At 54.8% G+C, this 19,845-nt stretch overlaps 2 protein-coding genes across 2 annotated transcripts; one reads left to right on the forward strand and one right to left on the reverse strand.

Annotated features, from left to right (window-relative positions):
* The first annotated feature begins 8,920 nt into the window (after positions 1 to 8,920).
* Positions 8,921 to 10,417, forward strand: LOC125951477 (achaete-scute complex protein T4-like). The gene is made up of 3 exons (XM_049680383.1): positions 8,921 to 9,652; positions 9,743 to 10,009; positions 10,103 to 10,417. The coding sequence occupies exons 1-3, from the start codon at positions 8,921 to 8,923 to the stop codon at positions 10,415 to 10,417; spliced, it is 1,314 nt and encodes a 437-aa protein (XP_049536340.1).
* A 6,080-nt stretch (positions 10,418 to 16,497) lies between these two features.
* Positions 16,498 to 18,970, reverse strand: LOC125949592 (cytochrome P450 4g15-like). Its single transcript, XM_049676742.1, has 3 exons — positions 18,033 to 18,970; positions 17,071 to 17,963; positions 16,498 to 16,973 (listed from the first exon to the last, which is right to left on the reverse strand). The coding sequence occupies exons 1-3, from the start codon at positions 18,710 to 18,712 to the stop codon at positions 16,813 to 16,815; spliced, it is 1,734 nt and encodes a 577-aa protein (XP_049532699.1). The 5' UTR covers positions 18,713 to 18,970; the 3' UTR covers positions 16,498 to 16,812.
* Positions 18,971 to 19,845: the final 875 nt, after the last annotated feature.

Below are 19,845 nucleotides of genomic sequence, written 5' to 3' on the forward strand. Positions count from 1 at the left end.
CGCTCTCTCTCTCTCTCTCTCTCTCTCTCTCTCTCTCTCTCTTGCTCTCTCTTGTAATACCGATTCGATCGATCGATTGACAAAAGCGGATCGCGAATCCAGAATAGTCTTCGTAGCAGCCCGAAACTCCCGACAATCGAACCGGGACCGCACCCGAAGATGTCCTTTTGTGACGATGACTCGAATGCTCAACGACTCGACGATCACAGGACGAGCACACACACACACACATGGGTCCTGGTTGAGGGCATTACGAAAGGGATTCGTTCTGCTCCTGCTGCTGCTGCTGTCGGCAATGATGGTCCTACGTCTCATCTCGCCATACGGTCCGGACCCGTGAAAGGGATCGCTCGGTCACTTTTGTCACCCCAATTTGTGCCGCTTGCCACTAGCGTGCGCGCGCGCTCTGGCTTCTGGTCCAAGACCAAGGTGGTCGTCCTGCAAGACGCTGACTCCGGATCCGGCGAGGTTACGAGAGAATGACGAGCCCCGAAAGACGATGCCGCATTTAAACAACAGACGACGTTTTTAGCGTTCAATGGCGAAGTATGGAGAGAGAGAAAGAGAGAGAGAGCGGGGATGGTGTCGTTCCGGTGCCTAATTACCGAATCGCTGGGTGGGCGATCGAGGACAGCGAAGCCCTTTGGCCAGCCTGCGTTCCTGCCGTTGAGCTGAGGTTCCCGTCCCGTCCCGTCTCGGGACGTTCTTGCATCTTGGACTGGCCAAGTCCAAGGGGCAAGGATGATGCTGCCGGTTGCCGCTTGCCGAGCGATCGGATCGGATCGGAGAAAAAAACCGCAATTTTTAGCGATCCGTGTCCACCGAAAACCATGATCCTCCGCTGTGTACTGCGTGTGTGTGGGTGTGTGCGTGTGTGTGTGTACGTACGCACGCCCCTGCATCTCGGCATGCTCGATAATTAACTGCGACTACCTCGCCTTCGTCCCCTTCGTCCTTTTCGGCATTGGATGCCGGACAATCGGTTGACCCCGATAAGCCACCCAAGCAAGCGAGGAGAAGTAAGAAGAAGAGGAAGGTGTGCTAAGACGCTGAAGCAGTGCAGAGGGGCTCGAGCAGAAGGAGAAGAAGAAGAAAAGGAAGAATAAGAAAAAGGAAAAAAAGAAGGCTCTCTAATCCGCGCGCCGGATCCTCATTTGCATCCATTTTGCCGATGCCGACAAAGGATCGGTTGGGCTGGAATTCCCCTGGGCACCTGGGCACCTGGTCACACCGGCTAATTATGTAATGAAGGATAAGACCCGTGTGCGTGTGGCGTACGGTCCTCGAGGAGCTCAAGGAATTGTTGTTGCCGTCGTCGTCGTTGTCTGCCACACCACACAGGGGGGTGGGGTAGGGGGGAAGGGGTGTTCTCACGCACGCAGCAAGCGCTGCCACGCTGGTACATACCACACACACACACACACGCACACATATACACCAGCATTCAAACGAACGAAAAGAAATCACATCTCGATCCTCGTTAAGAGCGCAACCATCAAGACTACACGTCAGCAGCAACAGCAGCAGCAGCAGCAACCAATAAAATGGTGCTCGCAGGTGACCACCAGCACCTCCACCACCACCACCAGCGGATGGTGCAATAAATGCATAAATCAATCAAAAATCGAAAATCGGATCACACACAAGATTCCTCGCGGTATTCATCCTCATCCTCGGCGGGACAAATTAACTGGCGGCGCGATCAGAAGAGAGGGGGTTTTTGGTGGAAGTGTGACGAATGCCACGGAGCGGACAGAGAGAGAGAGAGACGAAGGGAATCGCGCGTTAGCGCTTCATTAGCAGAAGCAGAAGCCGCAGCAGTTTAGAGGTGGATTTTTATATTTTGGGGGCTCCAAAAAAAAAAGATTAAAAAAATCTCAAGAGCCTGCTGCACGCCCTCTGCCCCACCACCCGCTTTGGCTTTCTCCGTCATTTCCATCGGCCCGTTGAGCCAGTGAGTGAGCGTCTTTGGTTGTACGCCGCCTATCGACGCCTACGCGCGACGGATGCCGGCTAGAAAATGATTTATTGGGATCGGAGACCCTGCGAAGAATCTTCCGAAAGTCCGCCGGGGAGAGCGCCTCGTCAACGGAGTCAGAGTTTCGCCCGAAACCCCACACACACACGTGTGTGTGTGTGTGTGTGTGTGTTCGCTGTGCGCGACACGGCGCGCTCTCAAACGACGCAACAGACAGACATAACCTTCAAAAATCGTCGCCACGAGCGTCGAATCGTCGCCGCCACCGTTTATGCGGTGCGGTTTTATTAAATCAAACATTCCATTTCTCGAAAGCCCGTGCTAGACCAAGAGGCAAGGCTACTGCTGCTGCTGCTGCTGCTGCTGTTCGCGTCCGATTCCTCTGCAGATCGGCCGCCATGTCAGGCGCGAATAGGCGGCTGCAGCTAGTTTTGCATATTTAATTGCACTCATCTAAACTCGAGCGCATCATTCTCCGGCTTCTCTTCGGCTCCTCCTCACCACCACCATCATCACCAATGGTTTCAGCTGACGATATGACGGGATATGGTAATAGACCGACCCCCTTGAACCGGACGCTGGTGCTAATGTGGTGCACATGGGCGCGAAATCGCATATCGCACCGGCGGTTTCAAGCGCGACGCATCCGGCGGCGACGATCAGTGACGACCGGCAGGTGTCAATATGCCGATGCCAGATGTCGCTTCACTTGTGCGGCGTGTGTGTGGCGTATGTGTATGTGTGTGTACTGTGTGGCGTCCCCGCTTTATCTTACCTCGTTGTCCCAAATCCTTTGAGCCCTTTAGGAGCCCTGGCCATGGGCATCAATGCATGAGCATGGACCTTCGGCATGTCGATTCGATTCGATTCGAGAGATCGATCGCAGATCGCAGATCGTGTTCACGCGGGCACTATAGCGGGCGTATCGCAGATGCACCTTTCAGACGGTGTCGGCAAACCAAGGGGTTTACCGGGGTGTTGCCTGGCCTGGCCTGGCTTCCGGCTTGGTTTTGCTTGTTTTTTTGCATGCCGGCCCTTTGGAGGGAAACAGGGGTAACGAAGGGTCCACACCTGGGATGGGGTGATGTTTCGTTTTGTTCACCCTTTTTCCCTACTCCTTTCCTTTTTTTGTTGTTGGTGCTCCTATTGATGCGTTTGGCGTTTTTGGGCGAAAAAAAAAGAAGAAAAACCGAAGAACTGCAACCTGGAAGACTGGAAAGATCGAGGACCTCGCCTTATGCGCCGGTATCGTGTTTCGCGATGCCCTCGTGGCAGCAGCAGCAGCACCATAACCGCCGTGCCACATCGATGTATCGATGTGAGTGATCGATTCGATCGAATTTTCCGTATCGCTTTGCTACCTGTTCTGTTCTGTGGCCATTCCATTATGTACTGGAATCTAGCTCATTCCCACTCAGTTTCCCAAGCAGGAGTTTGGTTTTCGTACACGTTACACAATACAATATTAAGATATTACACGGTTGACCATGGGATTTGTTTAATGGTTTGATGGCAAATGGCCATATTGTTCGTTAATGTTTCAACAGTAAATGGTGTAATTAATCGGTGTAAATTTTGTAAATATATCGCTCGGTGAAGCATTTTGTGCAACATAACATTCCCTGGCAAGTATCTGCACATGCACAGGGTGCACGATTTAGCATAAGTAAAACTCGTAACATCTCTCCATCATTTGGCATCTCGTCATAACGCAGTTTGCGATTCAAACGTTCAAACAATTTGAATTGGAATTGCTTCAGCAAAATTTACCGGCAAGCTACGAGTGCGAGGCATTTTTGGGCAAGAGCTCTGGAACTCGCCTGGCCTGAAGTCGATTCTTATCTGCATGGACCTCCTCGCACGCTCTCTCCCTTACGCTGCGTCGATTTCTTTGGTTTTCGACGAGGCGATGCGAGGCAAGGCTCTCAAATGCTGAAGGTAGAAGAAGACACACAAAAAGGTTCCGGGACGCAAAGACCGAAGGAGCCTAGGAGTCCTAGGCCGCCTTCTAATCCTCCCGTGGCTCCCGGCAAGGGATCGCCCCCTTGTCGCAAGAAACTCGAACTCGAACAGCGACCGACCGAAGGTTTCGCGTTGCGTCAGTGTTTTCGTTTGCGATTTGCGCCACTCGTGCGCCAAGTGCGTTCCGTTTTTCTTTTTCTTTTTTTTGGTTTTGAATTGTGCTGGCCGAGCGCAGGGCCCTATTGTCGTTTGTCGTCCGTACGTCTTCGAGGTCTGGGTGTCCTATGGCCCTGCGCTCGCTGCCATTGTTTCGGTCCGCCAGGTAGGGACAACGGTTCCGTCTCAGCGTCAGCGTCTCAGGTTCTGGCCGCTTGATCCTCTTCCAAAAAGGCCAAACTAATGCGCAATATGCGTGAGCCTGTGTGTGCGGGTGTGTGTGTGTGTGAGGGCGATGCAAGATCGATCGCTCGATTTCTCGGGTTCCAATAGGGCTCCCGAGCGTCTGTGCTGCACATCTGCACAAACGTTCCAGACACATCGAGACATTTATTTCGAAAGAACCACGGCGACGACGACGACGTTGACGACGGAGGACAACGTCGCTGGTGGTCTTTGTACGAGCGCGAGGACTCCGAAGACCAACCGGAAGTATGCGACTTATGCGCGCACGCGCCCATCACGAGCATCTATGGCATGCGGAAAAACGGGGAAAAACCCATTTTCTCGTTCCATCCCTTTTTTTTTTTGGTGGCCGCTCTTCCTCCGTCGTCGTGGGCCAATCGGAGCTGGAACGCGGCGTGGGGTGGCCCCCGACGGGTTTCACGTTTCACGTGTCGCTCGAATAACGGAATTCGAGCTTCAGCGCGAGGCGCAACGGTCCAGCATCTGGTCGTCCTTCGAATGGCTGTGTGTGCACATGGCTGTGCGTGTGCCGATAAGGGAATGCAGCGAGCGAGCGAGCGAACGAGCTCGCGCTACAGTTCCTAGGAAGCGGATGTCACCCCCTTCCCGGAACGGAAAGAGGATGCCAACGGTACTGCTCCGGTTTAATGGTTTGCAGCTGAACAGCAAAAGAGAGAAGAAGAAGCAAAAAAACAGTCCGACGTCGTCGCCGTTTTCTGGTGCATTTTCACACTTTGAACACCCTCTCCCCCCTTCCTCACTGGGGTGAGTTAGTCCATTTTTTTTGTGTGTAATGTATGTTTTTGGGTATTGCGCTCGGTGACGCTGTAACTTACCTGACTGTTCCGGTGTTCTGGTGTTCTGGATCTCAGGAACGCAAAAAGGTTTGCGCCGTAGGTCTTCAACCTCTAGTTTATTCTTTTTTTTATGACAACTCCCAAGATATGAACAAGTTCAATGGTCGGAGAATTCGCGACTGAAGCAAAACGGAAGTGAACGGAAGCAGCAGCATCGGGACGAGGTAATCAGGGACGTAAGTGAGTTGTAGAACCAAGCCAGCCCTTCCGCGACATACGGCTCGAAAGAGTTCCTTAGAGTCCTTAGTTCCCTGTTGTTGGAATGGAACCGTTGTTACAGGTTTTGGTTTTGCTTCTTGATCCGGGTATTTGTTTGATAAGCTGTACCACCTACAACACCCCAGAACTCCGCGTTTGTCAAGCGTTTAGGAAGCGTGGAACGTCGCAAATACATGTGAACCTCTCGTGGGACCAGAGAGCAGAGAGTCGGTCGTTCGGTCGGAGCGACGGGGTGAAGTTACTGTTAACCGACACCAATCCGATCGATCAAGACCACGCGATGGTTTGCATAAACATGTATATATCACCGTCACCATGTTTCACGGAAAAAGAAGAGAGGGGGGTGTGTGGAGTGGGGGCGGTTTTATGATATGCCCCGGGCAGCCGCCGCCTATCATCCGTCTTATCATCTGGCACCATCACCGCTCGCTCGCTCCGCGGTCCCTTCCCTAGTGATGAGATAGATAGCGAGAGAGAGAGAAAGAGAGACAGAGAAAGAGAACGAAGGCAATGCATGAAATTGAAGAAGAGCACACACACGCACACATGTTAAGGGATCGTAGATCGAGTCGTTTCGGTGATGCGTAGCGCAGGATTCAGTCCCGCGCAGTCCTTGTCCGTTGTTGTGTCCTCGGAACCTCCTCCTCCACCTCCTCCTCCTCGCCTCCGTTCCTTGCTGAATCCTTGACGGTACTTTCGGTTTTCCCTTCGTTACCGCCGCCTTCGTTCGACTTGCTCCTTGCCGCTCACCACCTTTTCTACCATTTGTATCCCAGAAAGAGAGAGAGAGAGAGAGAGAGGAAGAGAGAGAGAAGACAAGACGAATTAGAGGAAGAGAGGAAGAGAAGGAGCACCGGATCGTCGTAGCACCTGGTAAGGGTTTTTTTTTCTGGTGAAGCTGGTGCCTTCGCTGCACCTTCTTCGACTCGATCCCGTTCGATCCCGTTCAAGCACGCGCAGCTGGGGGCAGCTGGCTGGCTGGCTGGCTGGCTCATCGCCTCTCTTTGGTTCGACAATTCGCGACGCGACACCCCCGGTAGCGCGACCATCGTGCGCTACCGATCATCGATGCGCAGGATCAGTCGTCTAGTAATCGCGAAACCCCGAAACGCGAAACCGTTTTTTCCGCGGTTACCCGGGGTTTTTGGTTGGGGGTTAGGGCGAAACCAGTGGCCACCAACCAGTTCCGGGGGCCCCACGAATCAGTAATTTGTTGTTTTTTTTCCCGTTCCCGAACATAACATAATCGTTTGCCTGCATCTGCAGCAGTCGAGCAGCAGAATCCCGGCACCCGGGCAGGCTTAATCGCTTCACGGGATTGCTACCTTGCAAGGATGCTGGAGCAACCCAGAGCACCATGGATCGCTATCGCTCGTGTGTGTGTGTGTGTGCGCGCGTCTGGCGTGCGCCGCATTCGCGAGCTTGTTCGTTGCTTTCTTCGCCGTTTCGCCGGCGCTGCTTTGTTTTGTTTTTTGATCCGTTTTGTCGGCGTCGGCGAATCGCGGGGATGCTTTGCTTGCGTCCCATCCCGTTGCGGGTGCCCTTTGTATCAGGAGGTCGTCCAACCAATTAGATGGATCAATCAAATGCGAATCGCGTTGGGTATCGCAACTTCTTTTTTTTCTTTTGTTTGTTGCGTTTGCGATTCATTATTAAAATGCAAAAATTTCCATTCGTCTGGGAAGGGATTAATATATATATGTATATGTATATGTATATGTGTTGATCGCCTCAAGGGCCGCCGTTGTTCAGTTCAGAGTGAGCGCGCGCGCGTGTGTGTGTGTGTGTGCGTTTGTCGCCACCGATCACCGATGCACGCATCTGCCGCGAATTTCGCTGCGGCGTGTTACGGGAGTGATTTTCTGGTTGACAGAGCAGGTGGTGCTGCTGGTGGTGCACGGCAGCTGCCACCACCACCACCACCACCACCAGCACCATCCGAAGGCGGCAGTTTGCGCATCCTGCGTGCGGCGCGCGCGCGCGCGCGCCTAAGCCCCGAACGCTCGCTTCCGAAGCCGATCAGAAACCGAAGCTGCTGCTGGCACGCGACCGCGATCGCCGTCGTCATCGTCGTCGTGCGCTTCTCTCTTTCTCGGTCCCTCTCCTGCGCTTTGCCTCTTTGCCTCTCTGTCTGACGATGATGGCTAAGCGGGCTGGCGGGCTGGCGGGTAGGCGGGCGGGTGGCCTCAGCAGCTCGGAATCCTCTACGACGAACCTGTGCGGACGGGCTGCGCCACACGCTCGACACGCGTACGCACCGACCATTCGGCTCCGTTCGGCTTTTTTCAACCCCCCGTACTCCACCTCCACCCCTTCTCTTTTTCTTTTTCACTCATACACTCCCGAGATGCCTTATGCTGGCTTGTTCGCGCCTGCAGATCATTCCAGCAGTCGCCCTCTACGAGCGATCCTTTTTCCATCCTTCGCTCCTCTGCTCTGCCCCTTCTCTCCTTCCTCATGCCAGCGTGCGTGCAGCTCTCTCTCTCTCTATCTATCTCTCCTCTGCACTGGTCTGCCCTGGTCTGCCCTGGGGCCCTTCCTGCAATCGGCGCAATGATCCTCGTTCCATTTTTCATTCCTCCTTCATTCGCACACACGCACAAAGCGAACCGATCGCGCGATCCTCGTTCGGCTTCGTGTGGCCCACGACGATCGGCAACCGCCGCCGCCACCCCCGCTCCTCCTCCCTCCAGAAAGGCTTTCCACACGGGAAAAGGACATCATCCCGAACGCGACACGACGAGCGGCGGCGGCGGCGGCACGTACGCTGCGTACAAAACGTACGATCAACCACCGGCACCGGTCCATTTAGGAGCCAGCTTCCGAACCGTACGCATAAGCAACGCACCATCAACCCCCTTCCCTTTTCCTTCCTGCCAACAACCATCACTCTCTTCGTCTTCTTCTCTTTCACGGGGCGAACTTTTCGAGCACTTCGATTTCGAGCAGCGAACGCGCTCCTTGCTGCGTGTAGTGTGTGCCAGTGTGTGTGCGTGTGTGTGGACGAAGAAGGAGATAAAGAAAGAACAACCTGTGAGCGAGCAACAGAGAGGGAGAGAGAACGATCGAGCTTCTGGTGCGCTTCTGCGGGACCTTCGTGTGCGCTCCGGTGTAAACAAACGAATCACTCCTTCGGCAACGACCGACCGGCACGGATCAACGAACAGTGGAAGCAGCAGCCGGAGTCGAGAGGATCAGAGTTCACCGTACCGTGATAATTGTACCGGAAAAAACTCTGCTCCCCATTATTGTGTAAAGTGATTGTTTTGCGACTCTGCTTTTGTTCTATTGCCTGTGTGCAGCTGTCTGTGCTCGTGCGTGCGCGTGTGCTTTTGTGTGCGCGTGCATTTCATTTTTCTTCAATTCTTCTCAACACAATCAATCGAACCGGCTAGACCGAACACAGCCTCAGTCAGTAAGGCCAGCAGTCGGCGCTGGAAGGCCTTTGTTTTGCGCCTTCTGCAATTCCTTTGACGACGACGAGACGACGACGACGACAATAATGGAGACGGCGACGCGTAGTATTGCGCTCGGTCAGGGTTTACATACACCGCTTCTGCTTCCGGTCGGTTGCGGTGGACTGCTGGTACCGTCGCAGAAACCGCTGGCCACGCTGGCCGTGAACGGTGGTACGCAGAGCAACATCATCGGTTCGAGCTCCTCGGCGTCGATCCTTGGCAAGCGGCCACTCGCACCAGCCACCGGTGGCTGCACAACAACGTCGGCCACGAGCGCGATGACCACGACGGCAGCAGCCAGCTCAACCGCAGCCAGCAGTCTGCTCTCCTCGATGTCGCTGTCCGCCAAGTCCGCCCTGTCCTCGCTGGAGTCCCACCACCACCTGCACCAACACCGATCGAAGGTGGGACCGGTGTCGACGGTCGGCAAGAAGTACGCCTACTGTGGGCTACCGTACGCGACCCCTCAACAATCAGCCTCGGTGCAGCGCCGGAACGCGCGCGAACGCAACCGCGTCAAGCAGGTGAACAATGGGTTCGCCAACCTGCGCCAGCACATCCCATCAACCGTAGTGACGGCGCTGACCAATGGGACGCGCGGTACCAACAAGAAGCTCAGTAAGGTCGACACACTCCGGCTGGCGGTCGAGTACATCCGAAGCCTGAAGCGCATGCTGGACGAGAACGCGGGCGAGACGGGGTTGGCGGTGGCGATCGCGGCCACCACCGGTTCCACCAAGCAGAAGCAACAGCAACAACCGACCAGCAGCAGCACGGTGACCAGCAGTACAGCATCTTCGGCGACGGCGGCGGCCGCGGCTGCACCACCACCATCTACGACCACTATCAACAGCAATCAACTCCAGCAGCTCTCGAACAGTTCGGTCTGCTCGGCCTCATCCGGTTCGACCTACTACGGTACGATGTCGGAACCATCGATCGCGTCCTCGCCGGCACCGTCGCACATGTCCGACGGTTCGTCGCACGGTGGCGATAGCGTCACACCGCACGGTTGCTTCACCCAGATCAGTGGCAACTTCAAGCACGAACCGTACGATCTGTACGTCGATCCGCTCAACTCACCGACACCGTCGTACGGTTCCGATCACGGTATCGGTGGTATCGGTAGTAGCGCCCAGTCGTACGCCCATCATCACCACAGCAACACCAGCAGCAGCAACCATCATCACCATCATCATCACCATCACCACCAACAGCAGCCGCAGCAGCAGCACCTTGGTTCCGTTGCTGGCCATCAGACGATTGTGCATGACGGTCCCACCACCACCACCACTATTCTGCCCTCGTCCGCCACCGACAACAACAACTACATCCTGGCCACACAACAGCATGCACCGCACCTTCAGCAGCAGCAACAACAACACCACCAGACTCTGCAGCATCACCAGCAGCAGCAGCAGCAGCAGCAGTTCAAGACGGAGCTCGCGTACGACGACTCACCGTACGATGAGGAGCTCAGCCCGCAGAATCCGGACGATGAGGAGCTGCTCGATGCCATCTCCTGGTGGCAGCAACAGTAGTAAAACCCATCAGGTAAGCGTCACACAGTCCAGCTCCATGCCCGCAATGTGTCTGTTCTGTTCTGAGCACCCTCACTAATCATTTGCCTATCTCCGGTTTCTCTTTCTCTCACAGTAACTGCACGGCATCAACTATTTCGGTTGGCAGGTGTGTGTGTGTATGCATCGGTGCGGTGTGCCAGGGTGACACAAATGTTCTAGTCAAATGATGTTACGCAGACGCAGAGGCCTGCGTTGGAGAAGCGGATACGGAAGGATATGGAGAAGCGGACAGTAACGCCAACCGTGTAGCGTTCGACTACCAGGAAGCCAATCAGCGCGCGATCACTTTGGTGGGCAAAGTAACTCGGCTACAATTCGGCCAAACATTTTTTCTAACTACCGTTTCGGTTAGGATAAGAACTAGCGTTAGGGGTGCTAGGCTAGGAGAGTGTGTGTCAAAGAGCGGGAGAGAGGGAGAGTACCCCCGGTTGGGGAAAGTACACGAAACGTGTTATCGCTTCCCCCCCCCCAACCCCGGAAAGCGTGCGAATGCGACCGCATGGGAGATACGTGCAGGATGAGAGAGAGAGAGCGAGAAAAAGAAGAGAGAGAGAGAGAGAGATAGAGAGAAAGAGAGGAGGCCAGCGAATTGCCTTCTTAGCGTCGCAGGACAGACAGTTGCCAGTTGACCGTTACTATTTGAAATTGATTTGTGAAATTTTTATCAGGCACTCTGATGCCCATTTGTTTTTTTTGCAGTTTATTTTATAGCTCTCTAAGCTTAGTATTAGTGGCCTCCCACCCGTCTCCCCCCCTTTTTCTAATCCCCACACAGCTTCCATGAATTAAATGTGCCTTTAGCGAGCTAGCGAATCCCACCACCAGATGCTCTACAGGTTTACAAAACCGGGCGTACTGGGGGGAGGGATGCCGCAGCGTTTGAACTACAAACATGTTGACCAGTGAACTAGTAGAAGATACCGAGAGCGATAGAAAAGGAGAGAGAAAGAGAGAGAGATAGAGATAAGGAAGGAATGGGGTGATGGTCAGAAGGAGGATTCGTATTTTGCGAATTCGTATAACTGTTAAGCAACTAAGTGAAGTTATCCCCCGTTTAATCGTTTGTATTGAATTGTAAACCAACCATGCCAACAGGTGAACTAAGAATACAGAGAAAGAAGAGAAAGAGAGTGTGTAAGTGTGCGTACATGAACGTTCTCCTACATATATGAATTTTTATTGTACGAAGACGTCGAGCATGGAACGATCAGTTTCTTTGTATAAATGCGAAATGCAGTTAATCAAAAGTATCCCTTATCTTGCGTGTGTGTGTGTGTGTGTCTGGTGTGTGTGGGCGAGAATCCGAAAATGAAAGAAAGAAAGAAAATCCCAGAAACCTAGAAACCCAGAAATCGGTTCCTATATCCCAGTGCCAGTCAGGCTGAAGATCGATCGGTAAGGTCTACTATTGTGTGCCTGTTCGTCAAAGGATATCGATCGCCTGCCAGGCCAAAAACACACACACATGCGCACAGAAGACACACAGTACTGGACGGATTGGAGCAGCATTAGGGTAAAAAGGGACGAAACAACGACGAAAAGGACGAGAACCGGGGTTTGCCACAAAGAAACCCAGCGTACCGAGAGCCGGGACGGGACAGGGGTTCCGGGACCCCCGCGGGATCAATTCTCCACTACCACCTTCCGCGTCCCGCGCTGGAATCCCTATTGAGACGACGACGAAGGTGCAGGAGCAGCAGCAGCAGCAACAGAACAGCAGAAGCAGAATGAATCGAATCGAGACCGAATCGAATGTTTGAATGCATTCTAGCCAAAAAAAAATCTCCTAAGCTAGGCGTTTCTGCTCGTGTGTGGGGGTAGGTGGGTGGGTGTTTCTGTGGATGTATGTGTGTGTCTGGTGCACAAACAAAGCAAGCGACTGTTTGTGCAAGAAGCTGTCGGTCGGGGAATGGCTCTTAGCAGCGGTAAGCAGAGGAGAAGGAGTAGGAGTAGGAGCAACACGGAGAAGCGGCTAGGAAATGCGTGTTTCCTTGGGCTTTCCAGTCCTCATCCTTGGCAAACTCGGACTGCTTCTGCTTCTGCCCTTCCGAATACCTTCCAGTCGCTTCACTCGCTCGCTCAGGGATCGCGGCGAGGGCGAAGGGACGAAGACCAAAAACCAAAGACCAAAGACCATACACACACCGAATCTTAGTGGGATAGGGAAGCTGTGCGGGTATGTGTGCGCGTTTTCCCTACCATACCTAGCGACCGGAATCCCCGGAAATCCAATCCTCCCGGGAGGACGGTCCACGACGGTTCTGCCGCCGTGCCCGTCCCGCCATTGTCCTTGAACTTGAGCAGCATCCCACAAAAGGGAACTCGCCATTGACCATAGGCAACAGGCAATCACGCGCGCTCGCGCTCGCGCACTTGGAATGTGTGTGTGTGTGTGTGTGTGTGCGTGGTTCTGTCTGGGCGTACTTCCGGGGTTCGCAAACAGGAAGCGCGCCAGTGGCAGTGGCCGTCGCGTTCTGTTGTTGTCGTCGCCATCGTCATCATTGTCATTCTAACCCTCCACTAGAGTCTTCGTTCGGAAGGCGGATGTGAGGTCTGTGTATGGGTGTGTGTGTGTGTGTGTGTGTGTGTGCGTTCGTGTGGACAGGATGTGGTGCAATCCACGCCTCGTTCTCTTCGTCCTATTCAAGCAAGCGCGATTCAGTCCAAGATAGTTGGTATTTAGGATCGGGATCAGGATTTAGGTTTCCGCATTCGGCTGCTGCTGCTGCTGCTGCTGCTGTTTGATTGCACCAGTGCAATTCCGCACATTTATCTCTCTCTCTCTCTCTCTCTCTCTCTCTCTCTCTCTCTCTCTCTCTTTCTGGGGTTTTTTTTCTGCAACACAATAAAGACGGATGCTGGACATTGCCGAGCGCGGATAAGGCTCAGGAACGCACTTGAACAGACCGAAACCGGAAGCGATGACGCGGTGCATGCGTCCCTATACCTCCTCCCCCCTACCCTCCTCGATTACCAACCCTACTGTCACCAGCGTTCCATAACCAGCAACTAGTACAGCAGAAATTGGACCGAACTCTACTTTTTTTTTACCAAAAACAATTCCTGAACATTCTCCGGATCATTTAGGTCCACAGCAAGGCGCTCTAGAGTCTCGCTTAAGAGTGTCTTTCTTAAGAATGAGGAGGGAGAAGGGGAGGGGCGCTAGCGGGACTAGCGACATTGTAGATAAGTGGGACTTCCGTGGTCCCGGCGGCCGTGCTGGGGCACCCTTAGGGCTGTCACTGTTTGCTACAAACGGTTTTATTGGAAGGGTTTATATCGGTGTGTCGCGGTGACCGAGAGGCACGAGGCGCGAGGCGCTAAAAGTGTGCGCGAGAAGAATTGCTTCGATTGATGCGCGATGGGCGCGATAAATAACGATAAATCAGAGGAGAGCGGAACTGATAAGCGGTTACTTCCGACGCGTGTCAAAACCGATGGTCCCGAGGACTTACCGTGTGTTTCCTGGATCTACAACGCTTCGCCCCTCACCTTCACACCTTTCCCCGTACCGCCGCCTCTGCCAGTACTAAGGGCCAATATTTACCCTTTGCTGTACCGCAGCGCAGCGACCCGTTTTTCGCTTTCGATACGATGCCACGTTGTTGACCGATTTGTAACCCTCACGGGGACCACACGAGGGGTTCTATTTGGCGCGCGCGTGGCTGTATAAACGGTAGAAGAGATGGCACGCACGTCACGCCACACCACAGAAGACGTGTACCTTCGAGGAAGGTCCATACTTGCTCGCAGATCGGGTTGTGAGTGTCGCAAAACTCGCCACGGAATGATCATCGATTGTACATCGATCACCTGCGGCGTACACCGCCCGCCCGCCGAGGGACCACCGGAGCACGACGACGACGACGACGAAGACAACGACAATCAGACGCCGTTTGACGTGTTTCTGGGCGATCTGGCCGATCGCAGGACAAACAATCGAGGTCCTTTCCCGGGTTGCCGTTGGTCTGCTTGCGGTCTGCAAAACCACCTGCGTGACACGATCGTAGTGACGATGTCTCACTCACCTGGGTGGGTCCCCTAGATTCGCTTGATTGTCACGAGACGTCGACCCCCGACAGAGTGTGGTCCCCGGACCGATGTTGGTCCCGCAACGTTGATACAACAAAGCCACAGGGGGGCCACAAGCCCTGTGGCCGATGATGTCCCTTTCCGCACACGGACACACACACACGGACACACGTGCGCACAGACGCTCAATAATGGTCAATGGGAGACAGAGAGAACGATGTGAAACGATTTGCATAACCCGGCGTCTTCATCCCCGAGCGAGGACCTACCTGAGCAGTTCGCTGAGTCCCTGAGGCCTGCAGCAGTTCTGCAGGGTAAGGGTCGCCTGTCCTGTCGCAGAGACGCCCTGGACACACGTGCAATGCAGTGTTGCCAATGCAGTGATTTGCTCTCGATCAATTACTTCCACCTACTGCTGCGTCCTGGCAGCTGATCAGCAGGAGTCGCAGAGAGAAAGAGAGAGAGAGAGAGCGAGAGAATGTGCTGGAAGTACCACATAGAGACACAGCAGGAAGAACCATTTGCTCGGGCGAACGCTCCAGATACAAGACACACACCGGCGACAGGCGTGGGTGTTCGAATGTGGAAGAGGAAGATGTAGTTGCATGTGCGTGCGTGTGTGTGTGTGCGCGTGTTGATATGATTATTAACCAGCATTGCGGGGGTTCAACCCCGAGAGAGAGCGCAGAAGGAAAAGGGACCTTCAGGTGTCTGCTCGCAAGCTGATGAGCCTGCTAGAGATTGCGCTGAGATCATATCTGCGGTGACACCCCTGCCGTGCGCCAGGCACCCTTCCTCGTCACGGCAAGCGTCCTCGTCTTGGATGCTTTCTTCGATCCTTGTTCTCTCACTCACACACACACATACTTTCTCTCTGTTGATTGCTTTTGCTCCAGCTCCAGTCTAGACGACGCTATCAATCGATTCCAACCTAAAAGGAACCCCGATGATAACCCCGAGGCTGCATCCCGGGTGTCATGTCGCTTGCTGAACTCACCTTTCACCCAGTCCGCGTTTGTTGTTGTCTGGTTGGGTTCGATAAACACCGTCACGGCTGATAAGTTAGCGTGTCTCGCAAACCCCCCCCCCCCCCTGCTTCGTGCTTCCCGGGGCGTGCAATACCCGAGGATTGATCTTCGTTGACTGCCACTCTACAGTGTGTGAGTGTGTGCGCGCGCGTGTGTTTGCGGTATTTTTTTTGTTGGTCAATTTCCAGGAAGAGGAACATGCCCCACATAGAGAAGGTTTGCTCTGCTCGCTGCTCGCTGCTCGCTGTTTACCTTCACACCCTTCGGCTTCGAAGGAACGCCACGACGGGCGACTTCTCGACGAGGTGTTGCTGCCGAAGAGCGCGCTTTGCGATGCGTGGGTGGATACACCGGTGACGACGACGACAGCGACGACGACGGCGACGCGACTAGGCGGCGACAAGCCGCAGTACGATTGCGGTACGGCGATAACTGTCAAACCAGTGCGCCTAGCTCCAGGATTAACTTTAGCGCATCCCTCGAGGACTCGAGTCGAGTCGTGTGTGCGCGTCGATCTGCCGTATCTTAAAGAGCTGCCATTAGCGCGTCGGGCCGATCTGCACACACACAGACAGGCAGACAAAGCAAAAAAGGGATCGATACACGTCGTCTCGATCTCGCTGGATGGATGGATGGACGTGGTAGTCGATTAGACAAGGCAGGGTCTGCAATCCCTTCCCAGGAGTATAGCCGAGGAGTAGCAGGAGAGCCCGGAAAGATGTAGCAGTTTCCAATTTAAGTGATGCGAAAAGATAATGAACCCCTTTTGCCCGGATCGGTTTCCCGAAGTAGGTTTTCTTATCTCGTATTTCCCCCCCAGGAACTACGGATACCACTCTAGGAGGACGGCATGAGGGAGAAACCGGGCGCACAATACAGGTAGCGCTCAGCGCCCCGACAGACATGACAGAGAATAAGCGAAAAGAGAGAAAGAGAAAGAGAGCTAGAAAGAGAGGGCAAGCTGACAGGGGGTTGTTATCAGTATGTTCGCTTTATTCTCGACTATTTTTTTTTACCCTCGGAATAGGATCAAATCACACAAACACAGCACACATACGCACAGGCGCGCCGAGCAGAGTGGCGGCGGAGTAATGGAGTGATAGTTGGTTGGCTAGTTGGTTAATGGTTGGCTGGCCCCGGAGGAGTTGTGATTGACTGGTCGCGCGCGCCCGTATCTGACAGTTCAATTAAGCGCCCGAAATCTACAGATCCGGCCTCCGCTAGGATCCCGGCTAGGGTAGGGTAGGGTAGTGTAGGTAGGTAGGTAGGGATGGCTGGCAGGCTGGGCAGGCGTTACGCGCGCTGCTCGAGCTGCACACGGAAACCGTCGGTGCGCTTGAGAATGATGTCACCCTGCAGCTTGAACTCCTTCTCGGGCACATTCGAGAGGACCTTGTAGTTGCGCAGGATCGTCGACAGGAGCACCTTCAGCTTCAGCATCGCGTACTTGCGTCCTGGAAAATTACCGCGACAGCGGAAGAAACGTAGAAAGTAGACAATGAGAGCATGAGCGATGAGGTGAGCTCGTGGAAATCTGGAGCCGACACATACCGACGCAGCTGCGCGGTCCGGCACTGAACGGGATGTAGCTGTAGTAGTGGCGGGCCTGGGTGCGCTCCGGTAGGAAGTTGTCCGGGTTGAAGCGCTCCGGTTCCGGGTAGAGGTCCTCGCGCCGGTGAATCTTGTACGTACCGATGACGACGGTCGTCCCGGCCGGTACGGTGTAGCTGCGGGACGCCAGCTGTACGTCCTCGTTGAGCTTGCGCGCAATGATCGGAACCGGTGGGTACATGCGCAGCGTCTCGAAGATGACACGCTCGAGGTACTTCATCTCGAGCGTATCGGCGAACGTGACCGGGCGACGCGAATCTCCGAAGATCTGCCGCTGCTCGGCGTACACCCGCTCCTGCACGTCCTGGTGGATGCCGAGCAGACAGAGGACGAAGCTCGAACCGGCCGCCGTCGTGTCGTGACCCTCGAACATGATCGTATCGACCTCCTCCTTGATCTCCTCGTCGCTGATCGCGGTCGCGCCCGTCTTGGCCGACTCGATCATCAGATCGAGAAAGGCGAGCCGCCGCTTCTCCCCGATATCGTTCTCGTCGTTCTCGTCCAGATCGTCGCGCAGCATCGAACCCTGCGAGATGAAGACCGGTGCACTGTCGGGGGAAACCGGCGCCTTCGGGACCTTCCCCTTCGCCTTCGCCTGTTCGCCCGGTTTCTCGTCCTGGCCGATGATCTCGGAGAGTGAGGGCGATGGTAAACCGCGCCCCTCCGCCAGGTTGCGCTCGAACAGGGCCTTCTTCTGCTTCACCACCTTGCGCGTGAGGCTGTGGATGATGTGCAGCAACCGTTCCTGTTCCTTCTTGACGCCGGTCAAATTGAACAGTGGGTCCAACCGGAGGTGAATCTTCAGCTGGCGCTTGTGCAGAATGTCGCACATCCTGCCCGGGGAGGAAAAGGGGATTACAGCGTGAATTGTAAGTAGAGAGGATACTAGCGGGGACACTTACTTCATGACGGCCATCGCGTACTCGAAGCCTTCCTTGCTCTCGCTCGTCCTGGTCGAGCCCATGGCCGTCTCGAGCAGGATGTCAACCGTGACCTCGCTCATGTAGTCGTGGCAGTCGAACTCGCCATGGCCGACCTCCTTGCGCATGCGCTCCACCACCGCCCGGCTGTTGTCGTTGAACACGTCGACGAACGTCTTCAGCACGTTCTGGTGGAAGGCGGGCGCGATCAGCTTGCGGTGCGAGCGCCATTTGTCGCCCGAGCTGATCAGCAGACCGTCGCCGAGCCACGGCTTGAAGAAGCGGTACTCGCTCGACTTCTCCAGATGGACGTAGCTGTTTAGGATGATCTCGACGTCGGCCGGTTCGGTGAGGAAGACGACCAGATGGTAGCCGATCCAGCCGCGCGCCACCGTACCGTAGACGTAGCTGAGCTCCATCGCCCGCTCCATGATTTGATTGTGCGATTTGCCGAGCAGCAGGTTGGCGTTACCGATGAGCGGGTAGGCGGCCGGGCCCGGGATAAGGTTGCCCAGCTTCACGTACCGGCGTGTCTGCATCCAGAGGTGGAACAGCGTGAGGGCGGTGAGCGTGAGGACGGTCGCGACCGTCACCGATACGGCCCAGCCCATCGAGCCCGACTCGACCGGGGCCATCCGTTCCGGAACCGCCTCGAAGCTCATTTTTCCGCGAGGGCTCCTGTGACACCTGTCCTGTGTACTGTTACCTACTCCACCACAAACACACACACACACACGCGCGCGAACACGGAGAAGCTCACAAGATTCCCAGATCTCGATGCTAGGTTTGTTGCTAGGTTGATCGAGGTGCCGCTGAGCTGACGACGTACTGCTCCTGGTGCACTAACCAATCGTACACATACACACACAGACACACGCACGCACACACACACAGGTAAATGGGCTCTACTACTGCTGCTGCTGCTGCTGCTGCTGCTGCTGGATCTCACAACCGACGATGCAAGCTGTTGCTGTGGCTCTGCTTCTCCATTCGATCGGGCAGCGAGTATTTATAATCGAACAAAAGCATTCAGCATAGCACCGTACCCAGCTCAGACACCTTTGATTCCAGCGCACACACGCACCCAGACACAGACACACACACAGAGCACAGGATGGGTACGGCGCTCGAAGTCGAAAGAAATGCAAACAATACGCAGTGGTCAACGCACACGCCGTTGTTGCTCAACGCCCATTGCTATTGCTTGTGTGCGTAAATGTATGTGTGTGTGTGTCTGTGCGGAATGGATGATTAGCCACGGGCCATGGTAATGAAATGGTGTCCGCGCGTCGCCATTCACCCGCAGCGATACGCCCGATACCCGCTTGTTGTAGCAATAAACTTGGAATCAAATTGTTAAACTGCAATGACTATTCAATGAGTGTCAGGTGGCAGGTGACCGACCGATCGGCCAACGAGCGGGTCACCGCCACTTCATACTAAGGCGAGCATTTGCCGCTGGGCACTGGACACTGGGCGCGTCTTGGCTGCTGCTGTTCTGACGCAGGATGATGCAGCCAGCAGAGTGTTGCACTCGTACAGCATGGGGGGGAGGGTACCAAGGATACAACAAGGGTGCTAGCGGAAGCAGAGGCGGAGGCCTTCCGCAAATTGGGCACCGGGCCCGTGCCCGTGCGGAGATAGCCGTCAAATGATTGCTGACATCCGATCGTGGCGCACGTTGGTTCTATTTTCTCTCTCTCTGTGGTGCGCGTGTACCCGGGTAGGCGTAGCTATGGTTCGGTGCAGTTCCTGGTGTCCTAGTCTTCGGAGCCGTGTCGAATCTTGCATCGGC

This window comes from Anopheles darlingi, chromosome X (genome assembly GCF_943734745.1).
Source record: "Anopheles darlingi chromosome X, idAnoDarlMG_H_01, whole genome shotgun sequence".
NCBI classification, from domain to species: domain Eukaryota; kingdom Metazoa; phylum Arthropoda; class Insecta; order Diptera; family Culicidae; genus Anopheles; species Anopheles darlingi.